The 11,703-nt window shown below is 42.0% G+C and overlaps 2 protein-coding genes across 2 annotated transcripts; one reads left to right on the top strand and one right to left on the bottom strand.

The window, feature by feature from the left end:
* Window positions 1-466: 466 nt before the first annotated feature.
* On the bottom strand, window positions 467-5,044 carry LOC113677895 (uncharacterized). Its single transcript, XM_027194750.2, has one exon. The coding sequence runs from the start codon at window positions 4,908-4,910 to the stop codon at window positions 1,092-1,094; it is 3,819 nt and encodes a 1,272-aa protein (XP_027050551.2). The 5' UTR covers window positions 4,911-5,044; the 3' UTR covers window positions 467-1,091.
* A 553-nt stretch (window positions 5,045-5,597) lies between these two features.
* LOC113677896 (uncharacterized) lies at window positions 5,598-11,092 on the top strand. Its single transcript, XM_027194751.2, has 2 exons — window positions 5,598-9,916; window positions 10,516-11,092. The coding sequence occupies exon 1, from the start codon at window positions 5,682-5,684 to the stop codon at window positions 9,894-9,896; it is 4,215 nt and encodes a 1,404-aa protein (XP_027050552.2). The 5' UTR covers window positions 5,598-5,681; the 3' UTR covers window positions 9,897-9,916; window positions 10,516-11,092.
* The last annotated feature ends 611 nt before the right edge of the window (window positions 11,093-11,703 follow it).

Here is an 11,703-nt window from a genome sequence, read left to right as displayed (position 1 = left end):
GCGTATACGTCTAAAATAAATCTCCTAGTTACAAAAGCGGCAGCATGGTCTGCTGTTTTCGACGAGAGAAATTTACTGTCATCTCAACAAATTAAATCATGTTGCATCTCAAGAGAATCCTGTTTTCGCATAATTGGCTTTCACTGTTACTATAAAAATAAAAATTGGAATAAAACTCTGATGTCCGAGATGTTATACGTGACAGGTCCATGACTATCCTTCACAAGATTCAAATCTGTTCAGTTTTCATTTACGAACTAACCAATAAAATGTTTCTGGAAATGTTTAGACCTGACCTAAGCCCCAACATCGCCAGGAAACAAATACAACCTAATGGAGCATGAGAAATCTGCTTGTAAACAGCAAAGGGTGCGTGAGTTAGTGGAAGGGATTTGTAAAGGTGAGGGAGGAGTGGTGCGAATAAGATTCCGCCGTTTTTTCCAAAATACATTCCTACACCGAAGAGTGACTTTAAAATTCTAATTTATTGTTTTTGATAGAGTTGCACAATTTTACCTAATCACAACAATTGATTGCTCATATCTGGCGGTTAACGTATTTCGTTTTGAATATTTTTGTGATATTCGAAAACATAACTTTAAAACCTGCCTATTAAACGTTAGCAAGGTTACATCAAATGATTATATGTCGATGACTTTACTGAGTTAACTGAAAGTGTGGATTAAGGAGTTCTGGCAGTGAATTATTGATCTAATCAAAAAAAAAATTGCTTACAGCTCTCTTTCATTCCACTTAATCAAAATTTGCTTCATCGTGAGGAATACAAGTCTCGAAAATCACAACGTTATATGGCAAAACTTTTTCGAAGATACACGAGATCTTTAACCATTCAAAGACCAAAGCTGACACTAAATGACTAAATGACTGTTTCGTAGCTCGACAAATTTAAGTCTGTGTGGTCTTTCATCAGATCAGCAGGGTATCGTTCAACTTAAGCTAACAAAAGTACTTCTCAGCTCAGTCCAGAACAGTCACAGATATCAAGATTATCTCATGTCCAAACTCACAAAGGTTTTAAAATTGTCATCAAGGGTTCTTCTCTCGCACATTGCTACTCAATATGAAAGGATTTACACAGGTTGGTTGTCAGCTACAGTTGTGTCATCCGACATGTCTGTCACGGAGAGCTCTGGTTCGCGTAATTCGTTTCTCAGAGTCTTCTTTTGGCGCCATCTGCTCACGGTTCTGTACGTTACCACGCCAAGGACCAGCAAAGGAACATAGGCCAACACGTCGACAAATACTCTCAAACCGGCCCTGGTCTTATTCGACAGGCTAGGATCAATGGCAGAACTGAAAATGGCGATCAGCGAAAGTGTTGTCAGTAGTGCCACGTCTGATTTGTTGATCCACTCGTAGCTTTCTTCGTCTTCCTTGACATCAGCAGCTTCCTTGTAGGGCCTCAAGAACGCAAAGATCAGGAGGATGAGGACACAGGCAGTTTCCAACATGGCTCTCTTAACAGCTCCTGAGGGCGCAAGAGTGCTGATCGCCAGTAGTATAAATCGGCATAGAAAGTAAAAGGCAGCACACCAACGGTACTGGTCCTTGAAGCAGCTCTGAAGGGCATCGAATATCGGCTTCCATCGATTTAGATTCACCACAAAAAGCAGTTTTCGAGTGAGGTAACTGCGAAACAAGAGGATCGTCGGAAATGGAATTACCACGATCAGAATGTATAGGATTGCTAAAACACCATAGGCAATATGTTTTCCTGAGAAGTACCCAATGTTGCCATTTGCGTACATCACGTAGGTGGACCCAAATTTTGCAAAATGTAGGATTCGCAGTGAGATTCTGGTGATGTCAGTGTAGCAGAGCACAAAAATGGTACAAAACGCTCGGAAAGGAGCGGCTCTGACACGTTTGCTGAACCACCAGTTGGGATGGTTACCTACAGCCCTAGCTAACAGCATTACTAGAACCAAGACGAACGTTGGTAGCGCGTACATAATGGCCAATTTGTCTGCATCGTCTAGACCAGCGGCAAAGCAAATCCCACCAGACCGAGCAGAGCCTATTTTGAATTGGAAGTTTCCCAGACCGATGAGAAACTCGATGAAAGGGTCGAACTGGAAGCCACTAGGGGTAATAACGTTCATGACTTGGTAGGAATACACCCATGCGTTCAAATATCCAGTGAAGAAATCGAGGTTGATCAACATGACACCCATGACGACAATCAACAGGATCACTCCGTACAAAATCAGCAGCAACAAATACCAGTTGGAACAAGTGTTAGAACAGTGTTCCCCTCCGAATAGCACGCCATAGTTCGCTTTACACTCGCCACAAAGCACGCTACTCTGATTTCTGTTCTCATTGCAAAGTTTCCCGGAATCATATTTCTGTTCGGTCGAAGGATGATCACTTATGTTACAGTATCCATTAGGACAGAAATGAGTTACAAATGCTTCATTGACTAGTCCTGCCCAGTATCCATATTTAAGATAGAATGTCTTCCCGTCCGACTCACAACTGGATACACCAGCATCGGTGGTATCCTTGCAAACGCAAGTATTCTCCTTTGCCATGAATCCTGGATTACACGGTTTAAGTGATAAGTTAAATATCGTTTTAGTTAATAGTCCTCTCCCCATGTACCACAGTTTCACCGAAAACTTTTCTCCAGCTTTCCCAGTCAGTTTAACGTTGGAAACACTTCTATTAGCGATGAATAAGGGCGAAGACGCGTCCAAATGAACCGAGGATTGATCCTGAAGAGGAATTACTTTTACATTGATGCTACCAACGACGGAGTTACCAATCTCGTCGAGCAATGATAAAGAGGCATTAAAAACCTCACTCGGGGCCACCGACCAGTCCTTTCTGTCAAACTCTATTTTAACTGGTTCAGTGGTGACCTCCTTTGTTAGGAAGGTTTTCTGTCCATCGGCGCTCCTGAATTCCACAAATTTCCACTGCAAAACGGAGTTGTTTAGACGCGGTTCACCTGGTCGTCGACAGTTCTTTAGCGTGGTGGCGTAAACTGAATTCCCTGCAAACGCTGCTTTGTTGCCCTGGAAGACAACCCTCGTTTCCCAGTAATCGAAGTCAGAATCATCCGAGTACCCGAAGAAACAAATGTGCGTATTTATACCAGTTGCATTGAAACCAACAAGTGGTGGTCCGGGGGCGAAGATGTACAAAGCCCCACCTCTGTCGTCGCACTTGTTACCGTCAAAGAGCAGGTAAGAATTTTTGTTAAAAACAATCCTCGAACGTCCGTACATAGCTATTGCACCGCCTCTAAATCCTGTGTTGTTGATGAAGTGTACGTTCCCGAATATTTTCATAGTGGAACCATCAAGGGCCATGGCCGAGTTGGTGTTGTTAAAGAATGTCACATTTCCTTGGAATATCAGAGGCACTTGTATACTGAAAAGTGCACCTTCTCCAATGGTCACCAGTTGTTCTTTACGTATCACTCGATTACCCTGAAACGTTGAGAAATTCAAGGTTACCTGGTAAGGAATTTCAGGTCCGATTTGATCTTCGTTCTGATTGGAGAGAAAAGAAGCCATGGCAGCTCCAACTGTTCCAGTGTTCTCACTCCAGTGACACTCGTTGAAGTAGAACTGGGTTAAGTCATACGCGGTTGTGTCAGGAATGGTCGTTCCAAAGATCGATGCCCCTCCTCCCCATGTAGCCTCGTTTCTCACGAACGAGCAGTTGATTACAGAAAATGTATTGAGACCGCGTCCGCTTCCCTTGATAAAGTTTCCGATTCGAATACCTCCACCGGCCATACGTCCTTCATTGCTGTCAAAAATGGTGTTTGCCATTGTGAATAAATTCCTTCTGCTCTCTTCTTTCATTTCGAGCATGAGACCTCCTCCCCAGTCCGCACGATTTCTGATGAAAGCACAGGATTCTACGTCAACTAGGCATCCACTAGCATTCGATCGAAAGTAAATTGCCAAACCGCCTCCTCGACTGAACGGAAGCTCTGGTGTGTCAACAAAGTCATTTTGTTTACTTTTATTACGCCACAAGGCTTCGTTTCCGAGAAAACGGCAATTTTGAAAAATGTATGTATTGTTATGTTGGTATGAATCGTGTTTACTTGGCGAGACTTGGACTGTATTGGAACCGTACGGATCCAAGCCTAAATAAACACCACCTCCAGAGAACACGTAATTTTTACTTTGATTTCCAAAGAAGTTGTCTTCGATACTGCGACTTAAATTTCTTTGCGTTGCGTTACTGTAGCGCGCAGTATTTTCCGTAAACGCGCTGTTTGTGAAGTTTACTACGCCTCCACAGTCATAACAGTTGACAGCGAGGCCCGATGAAGACAAAATTTCGACGCCGTAGAAGCGTATGTTCTTGCAATATCTGAAATCTAGGGCTGTTTTGAAATTTACTCCATCGAGTCCGCTATAAGGCTTCTTTGCTCTAACTGCGCTCTTTTGCCAACCTCCACAATTCTGCAACATGATTCCTTCGAAAAATATATTTTCGCTCAGAACAAAAGACAAGCTCACATTTGATTTACAAGTGATTTGTACATCTTTTGGAGTCGAACCCTGCCCTACCATACCGAAGTTCTCCACATTTGTAAATCTGTAACTCTTTGTCAGGGTGTAGTTTCCTTCTGCTGCTTTTATCTGTGTTGAGTTTGCTCCACTTTCACGTGCGATTGAGATGGCGAAATCCAGCGATAGACACGGTTGACTCTCCTTTCCACAAATTTTAACGTCCATGCCTTCTGGTGAAACAAAGATATTGCTAATCCTGTCCGATGCCATCGAACATCGAACCGTTAAAAAACTCCAGATCAAGAAATACAGGCCAGAACTTAGCGCTTCCATCGTTAAAAGTAGCACGACTAATTCGAACAGCACAAAGTAAATATTAACAGATTTCCGAGAAATATTGTGTGACATACAATGGAAGTCATTAGAATGAACAGAGAGGATACAGGTTATTTTGAGGAAATTTTAAAAGGCAAACCCAATAGTACGGTGAGACGTAAATTTCTCAACAAAATCAGTTAACCGTAGCACATCAAGATCTTTATCACTTTGAAGCACATACAAAGATCAAGGCTTGTCAACAACATTCATTTCCTAGAAGTGAGAGCTTTGAACCACAAATATACGGCAGCTGTCCAATCATTCTACGTGACAGATTATTAAATCGGGTCGTAAACTTAAAAAATACATAAAAGATAGAGACGAATATGTAGATAACAGATTTAACTGAGTGTAAATAACAATGAATTCAACCTGTCATTTCTAGTTTACTAAGGTTCAGCACCTTTTCAGTGTCCACTTCACATCCTGCGTTTCTTTCGCGTATCAGCATCACGACTTCCGGCCTTAGTATTAGGATGGCCTATATTATTAGGAGCTATTGTCACAATACTTGAACTGTATGCTTGTACGTTACAGGTTGTTCAGTTATTATAAAGGAGCAGTTTAATGTTGGATTATGAGGGTATTTGAACACCAAAAAGGCAGAAATAGTTATAAAAATAAGGAACAAAGCTAGAAAAGATTAGAACGGATTACAAATGCCGAATTTGAAATGTCTTTGCTCTTCTGTACCGTGACCTTTTACGCTCCGCCTCTAAGCTGTCTAGACAGGTTTCTAAGAACTGAATGGTGCAAAGTTCGTGTAACATTTAAATCTTCATTTCTGACAAAGAGTGGAAAATGAAGGGTTCCTTTAGTATGAACTGTCTCTTTCTATGTTTCTTCCTTCTCCTGCCTTCAGCGGCAGCGTGGAGTAAAGAAATTTTCGTCTCACCGAATGGTAACGACTCGTTGAGCTGCGGTGCACGCGATCAGCCTTGCAAGTCCATCGACAAAGCTTTCGGCGTAGCTTTATCTGGCGGTGCTGATTCAACGTTAATCAACGTAAAAAGCGGAAATTACACCATGGCAAAGAGCTTCAACTTCACTAACGTGGATACCTTCGCTCTTGTTGGCGACGAGAACTTAGGATCAGGCAAGGTAAGAATTACTTGCAAGCCAGAAGTAAGCATTTCGTTCGTTCTTTGTGAAAATATTACTTTCGAAAGAATACAGCTGCATAGATGTGGCGGATGGCGAGAAAGTACCGCAGGAGCAAACAAGTCGGCCCCTATAGGACCTGGTAACCGAGGTGTTCTGTTTAGGACCGTATTAGACTTTCGATATTGTAGAAACGCGCAGTTCACCAATGTTGAGGTATCAAACACGCCAGGGGTTGGAATAAACTTCTTTAATGTTGGAGGCATTTTGAACTTAACGAAGTGCGCATTTACCGACAATAAAGGCGCAAACTATAATAACTCAAACGGACCGCCACAAGTCCCATTCATTGGAGATGGATATGTGCTTTCAGGAGGTGGGGTTATTTTGACTCTTAGCGTGTACGAAAATGACACCGTCTTTAATGTCACACGAGGCCAACACGACTCGTTCCAACACAACAACAGGTACATCTTCTCGAGCTGCACATTTCTCGGAAATGAGGCGATCGGATGGAATATTAGTAGTATCTATGATCAGAAGAAGGATCCCGGTCGATCAGAATTTAGCTTAGGTGCAGGATTGGCGATAAATTTCAAAGGCAATGCCAGCAACTGCAGTATTCAAATTCAGTCTTGCTCATTTACTAGTAATCAGGCAATATGGGGAGGAGCTCTTAACGTCGAAATAAGAGATCAGGTGAAAAGGAATCGTTTCATGATAACGAACACTTCATTTCGTGACAATTCTGCGAGACTCACCGGCGGGGGAGTTCGAATTGGCAATTTACAAACACGGACTGCAATGGACACCATGAATACATTTATCTTTGATAAGAACTGTACATTCACAAACAACACAGCTATTTGGGGCGGTGGTGTGTCACTGTATGGAAGATCTATATGGGACTCTTCCAATACGGAGACTCGATTCATGGGGGAGTTCAATGTTTGTATCTGGCGTGACAACCAAGCAACAGTAGGATCCGCAATAGCGGTCATGCTTGACAGAGATCAGGAATCAGGAGTTCCATTCTCGATCAAGTTCAAAGACTGCGAGTTGAAAGGGAACCAAGTTGTCCTTATAAAGGAAGGCGTTAAGATAGGAGAAGGCGCGTTGTACAGTGATGGGGTGGCCCTTAACTTCCAAGGGAAAACTTTGTTTATAAACAATACGTACACGGCATTGTCCTTAGATGGGTCGGTGACAAAGATAAGCGATCATGTCAATTTTATCAATAATCATGGTTACAGAGGAGGGGCCTTGGCAATGCGTGGCTATTCAAAAATTATTTTTCAGAAGAATTCGACCTTATCTTTTTACAACAATTCGTGTGACCACAAAGGAGGAGCAATGTACATTGAAACTGCTGGATCTCCAATGGTGGCTTTCAACGCAACTGGTGTTAACTTTCAGAATTGCTTTTTCGGATACGAAAACACACAAGACTTTCGATACTGGAATATTTCTGTAATTTTTCAAGGCAATGAAGCAGTTGACGATAAAAAAGGACAAAAAAAAAAAAACTCGATATACGCAACAACTCTACGGAACTGTCGGCGGCCTGGTGAGTCTCGGCAAGACAACACAGTGCTGAAATGGAAATTCATCCATTTCAAAACTTTAGATGGTAAGATTTCCTCGAGAAAGAACGAAGTAACAACTGATGCTGTAGAAATACATTTTGATAAGAAAGATTGGGAAGTTGCTCCAGGAGAAGTATTCAACGCAACAGTCGAGTTGGTCGACGAGATAGGGAACACCGTCGTTGGAATTGTGGACATTGATATCGATGTTCTTGAAAATACACTACCAGTTAAACTTGTAACTACCTCCACGGTCTTTCTAGCTGACGGACAAATATCTTCTCTAAGTCTGACTGGAAAGCCAAAGAGTGTTTTCACGGTGGTTCTACAATACATGGGAGAGGAATTATTGCACGTTAAAATCGTAAACGTCTCTTTGCAGAATTGCCACGCAGGCTTCATTTATAACAGTTCCGTTCAGAATTGCGTTTGCATGAAATCTCCAGGAATAGCACGGTGTGACTTAAATGATAAAAAGACTGTTTATCTGAAGGGAGGATATTGGGCTGGGAAAGTGAACCATACATTCACAACACATCTCTGCCCAGATGGATACTGTACCACTCACAAGTCCATATTTCCTTCTGAGTACAAGTACAACGGAAGAGTGTGCAAAAAGGGCAGAAACCAGGCGAGTGTACTTTGTGGCCAATGCAAGCATGGTTACAGTATCATGTTTGTGAGCGAACAATGCTCATCCGATTGCACTGATAAATGGCTATGGATGATTATTGTCTATGCAATAACCCTAATTGTAGTTACTTGCTTCGTGTTGTTGGTTAATCCGAATCTGTCAGGGGGACACCTGAATGCTTGTTTGTACTCATACCAAATCATGAAAATACTAATCCCAGATGGATTTACTTTCGATCCTTTTATTGAATTTCTCATCGGACTGACTAACTTTCAACTTGGAGGTGGACGTGGCGTTTGTTTCGCGGCTGGTTTAAGCAATGTTGACAAGCTGGCCATATGGGCTCTCTTTCCAATCGCTGAAATACTTCTGATATTGCCTTTGTTAAGACGGGTGTTGATTAAAACCTGGAGCAGGGGGTTGGACTGGCTAGTTGATAGACTGAACGACAGAGAGCGTTGTCGTTGTGGTTGTTTCTGTCGAAACGCAGTTGTGAGCTGGCTGGAGTTCTTTTCTGCTTCATTCAAAGCACGTATAGAGAATGGATTCGACCATGCCTTCTTCACCATCGTAGTGTTGTGCTATGCCGACATGGCCAACATTGCACTGCGTCTCTTGCATTTCGTGAAGGTTGGTGGGCGGTGGGTGTTGTTTGATGATGGTAATGTTGAATTCTTTGACAGCGTTTTGCACGGTATATTCATAATCGGTGCTATTTTCCTTCTGCTGTTCGTCATTTACATCCCGCTGAGACTTGCAATCCATCCGGAGAAATCAAACTTACGACTTCAAACTCTTCATGCTTGTTTTAAGCCTGGATATCGCTCTTTTGTGGCTTACTACCTTGTGTGTCGACTGGTGCTGTTACTTATAGGTACTTTTGCACCTAATAGTTCTTTGAGAGCCTCTTTGTTGCAATTCTTTTGCAGTCTATTCATGTTTGCCGTCGCAACTGTGAGACCTTATATAGAAAGGAACCATGGTGGCAATGGAAACGAGGCTCCACGAGCGACAACTCAGAGTGGTAACTTTACAGAAGGAAGGCAAGTATCTAAAATAGCAAGTCTGAACGTCAATGAAACACCAGCCCCTCCACAAGAACTAACTCGTGTAGGTGTGGATGGCGACGAAGTAAAAGAAGAACAAATTGAGACCGAAGGAGAAAAAAATCCAAGAAGCGCTTCGACAAGAAGTTCCAAACAGGCAGCAAATCATCGCACTGCGCGTAACAATGAAGGAGAAGAGGCAGAGAGGCCTGGTCGCCAAGAAGAAGAGAAAGGACGTCAAAGAAATGCTGGTCAAGAGATGGAAAACCTGTACATCTACGAGTCCGACCTAGTGATCTTAGTGACGCTGAGTGCCATTGCAGTTTTCAGTCTTCCCACCGACACTGAAGTATCCGAAACCACTAAACTTAGTCTGCAGTATTGGGTTAGGATTTTGGCATACGTCCCACTGGTGATGGCTTTGGTTCCCTACATCTTTTATTTAATGCGCCTACTACAGCGGTATCGCCATGAGAGAAGGGAACATCATGTCCCTAAGCCACAGGGTGTATCATGTATATCGCCTTCCCGTTTAATTGAGCAGAGCCCCGCAGTACAAGATGATCGGTCAGATGAGAAAACTCCACTGATAAGAAACAGAGAAGATACAGCTTCTGACCACGGCAGTAGATTTTACACAATCCCCTAGAGCCTTGCATTGTAGACGAGGTACGTCACTATTCCTAAAATACCTAAACACCGCATGCATTCCTTACTTCCCCTTTAATCTTTCTGTGTAATCGTTTGAACGCCATTGCACATGCGACAAAGAAATCGAGGAAAGCTGTGAAACACCTTTCTTGAGGGTGAAGAGAATACCTGCATGAGTGTGGTAGATTAAGAGAGAATTCACCGACTCTCTTAATCCGGTTACTGCACACGGCGCTTTCGACAACACTGCTTGCGATCCACGCAGAACTTAACATGCAGGATATTTGTCCCATACGAGCCTTCAATGAGCAGTTTGGGTCGTAGCTTGCTTCAAAGTTTTCTTACTTGCTGGCGTCGGACTCCGCCTCCCCTCCCCGCTCCTCCCCCTCTCAGCCTACGAAAAAAGTTGAGTTATCTCTATCAGTCTTACTACGCAGCTGGGGTGTAACATTGTCTAGTAGGGTGGGGGAAAGAATGGTTTATAAATCGAATTGGAATATCTGAAATCATTGTCAAGATCATTATTTCCTCGCCTTAACCTTTTCTCCACGGGCAAAAATAAGACATCCTGTGAATTATCTTTACTAATTTTGATATCCTCTTTTGATTCCCTGTAGTTGCCAGAGATGAAATTGTACTTAGCTGCGAATTTAGAAGCTGACGTTTCAGTGAGTTGGAATAAAGAAGAATTGAATACTTTCTAACGCAGTTGAAAATAATCATCCCTGACCAAAACCAATATGACTTTTGACTCTAATTTTGTGCTGATGCTTTTGTTGTATCGGGGACTCTAACAGTCATTTTTTTTCTCTAAAATTGTGATTTCGCGAAAAAAAACTGTTAGGTGATCAGAATTATTTCATTTGCAATCAGCGATCTATTATAGCAAGCGTGAAACAGTTTCAGACAAAACCTTAATAATGGAATTAATTATAAATTGTCATTATGATGACGAGACTCACCAGAACCCTTATTAGGCTCAAGTGTAGTCAATCGATAAATTTTGATGATTGATTTGTATCCGTAATTATACGAACCTACTAAGTTTAACTGGCATTTCACAGTTTAGTTTAGGATTAAGCAAGAAATTTTCTTACGACTGAAGCTAGGCTGTCCTTTATCTATGATCTGTGACTTGTACTGTTTGGTTGGTTCATCAAGTTTTCTACTTTATTAAAATATAAATTTCCTTTTTATGCTCGTTTTTACAACTTTAGTTGGTCGATCTATGATCAAGGGGCCCTTTTCTTGGTATTCCCATCTGCGTTATACAACTCTTTCTGTTTTGGCGCATTCTTTCAACGATTACCTTAGAAACCTTTCCTGTGTTTGGTTTGTTTCTCCATTAGTGAAATCCAGCGAGAGACACAGTTACCTTAGCGTTCTCTGGTAAAACAAAGATATATCTAATCCTGTCCGATGCTACCGAACACTGAACCGTTACAAGACTCAAGATCAAGTTTGGACGCACTCAAAACAAAACTAGCATGATTGATCCAAAGGGCATCAAGTAAATTAGACAGATTTCCGAGAAATGTTGTCTGACAAAGGATGCAAATCGCGTGGGTGGCTTCGTCACGCAAACTTCCGTTACAAAATCCTGGCATGACAAACTCACATTTTTGGCCGATTAACATCGTTGTTAACAATAATAAAAACTTATTTTCCCCACATGGACAGCAATTGCATGGCACAAATAGGATAACTGCATCGATAATACAACAGTTAAGATAGCAGATTAAATAGTTAGTATCAATGAATTACTAATCGTGACACTTACCATCTTTCGTGAAAAGCTTCCAAAA

Source organism: Pocillopora damicornis, chromosome 13, assembly GCF_964200805.1.
Source record: "Pocillopora damicornis chromosome 13, jaPocDami1.2, whole genome shotgun sequence".
Classification (NCBI taxonomy): domain Eukaryota; kingdom Metazoa; phylum Cnidaria; class Anthozoa; order Scleractinia; family Pocilloporidae; genus Pocillopora; species Pocillopora damicornis.
The sequence above is the reverse complement of the archived record's forward strand: the minus strand, read 5'-3'. Positions and strand labels throughout refer to the sequence as shown.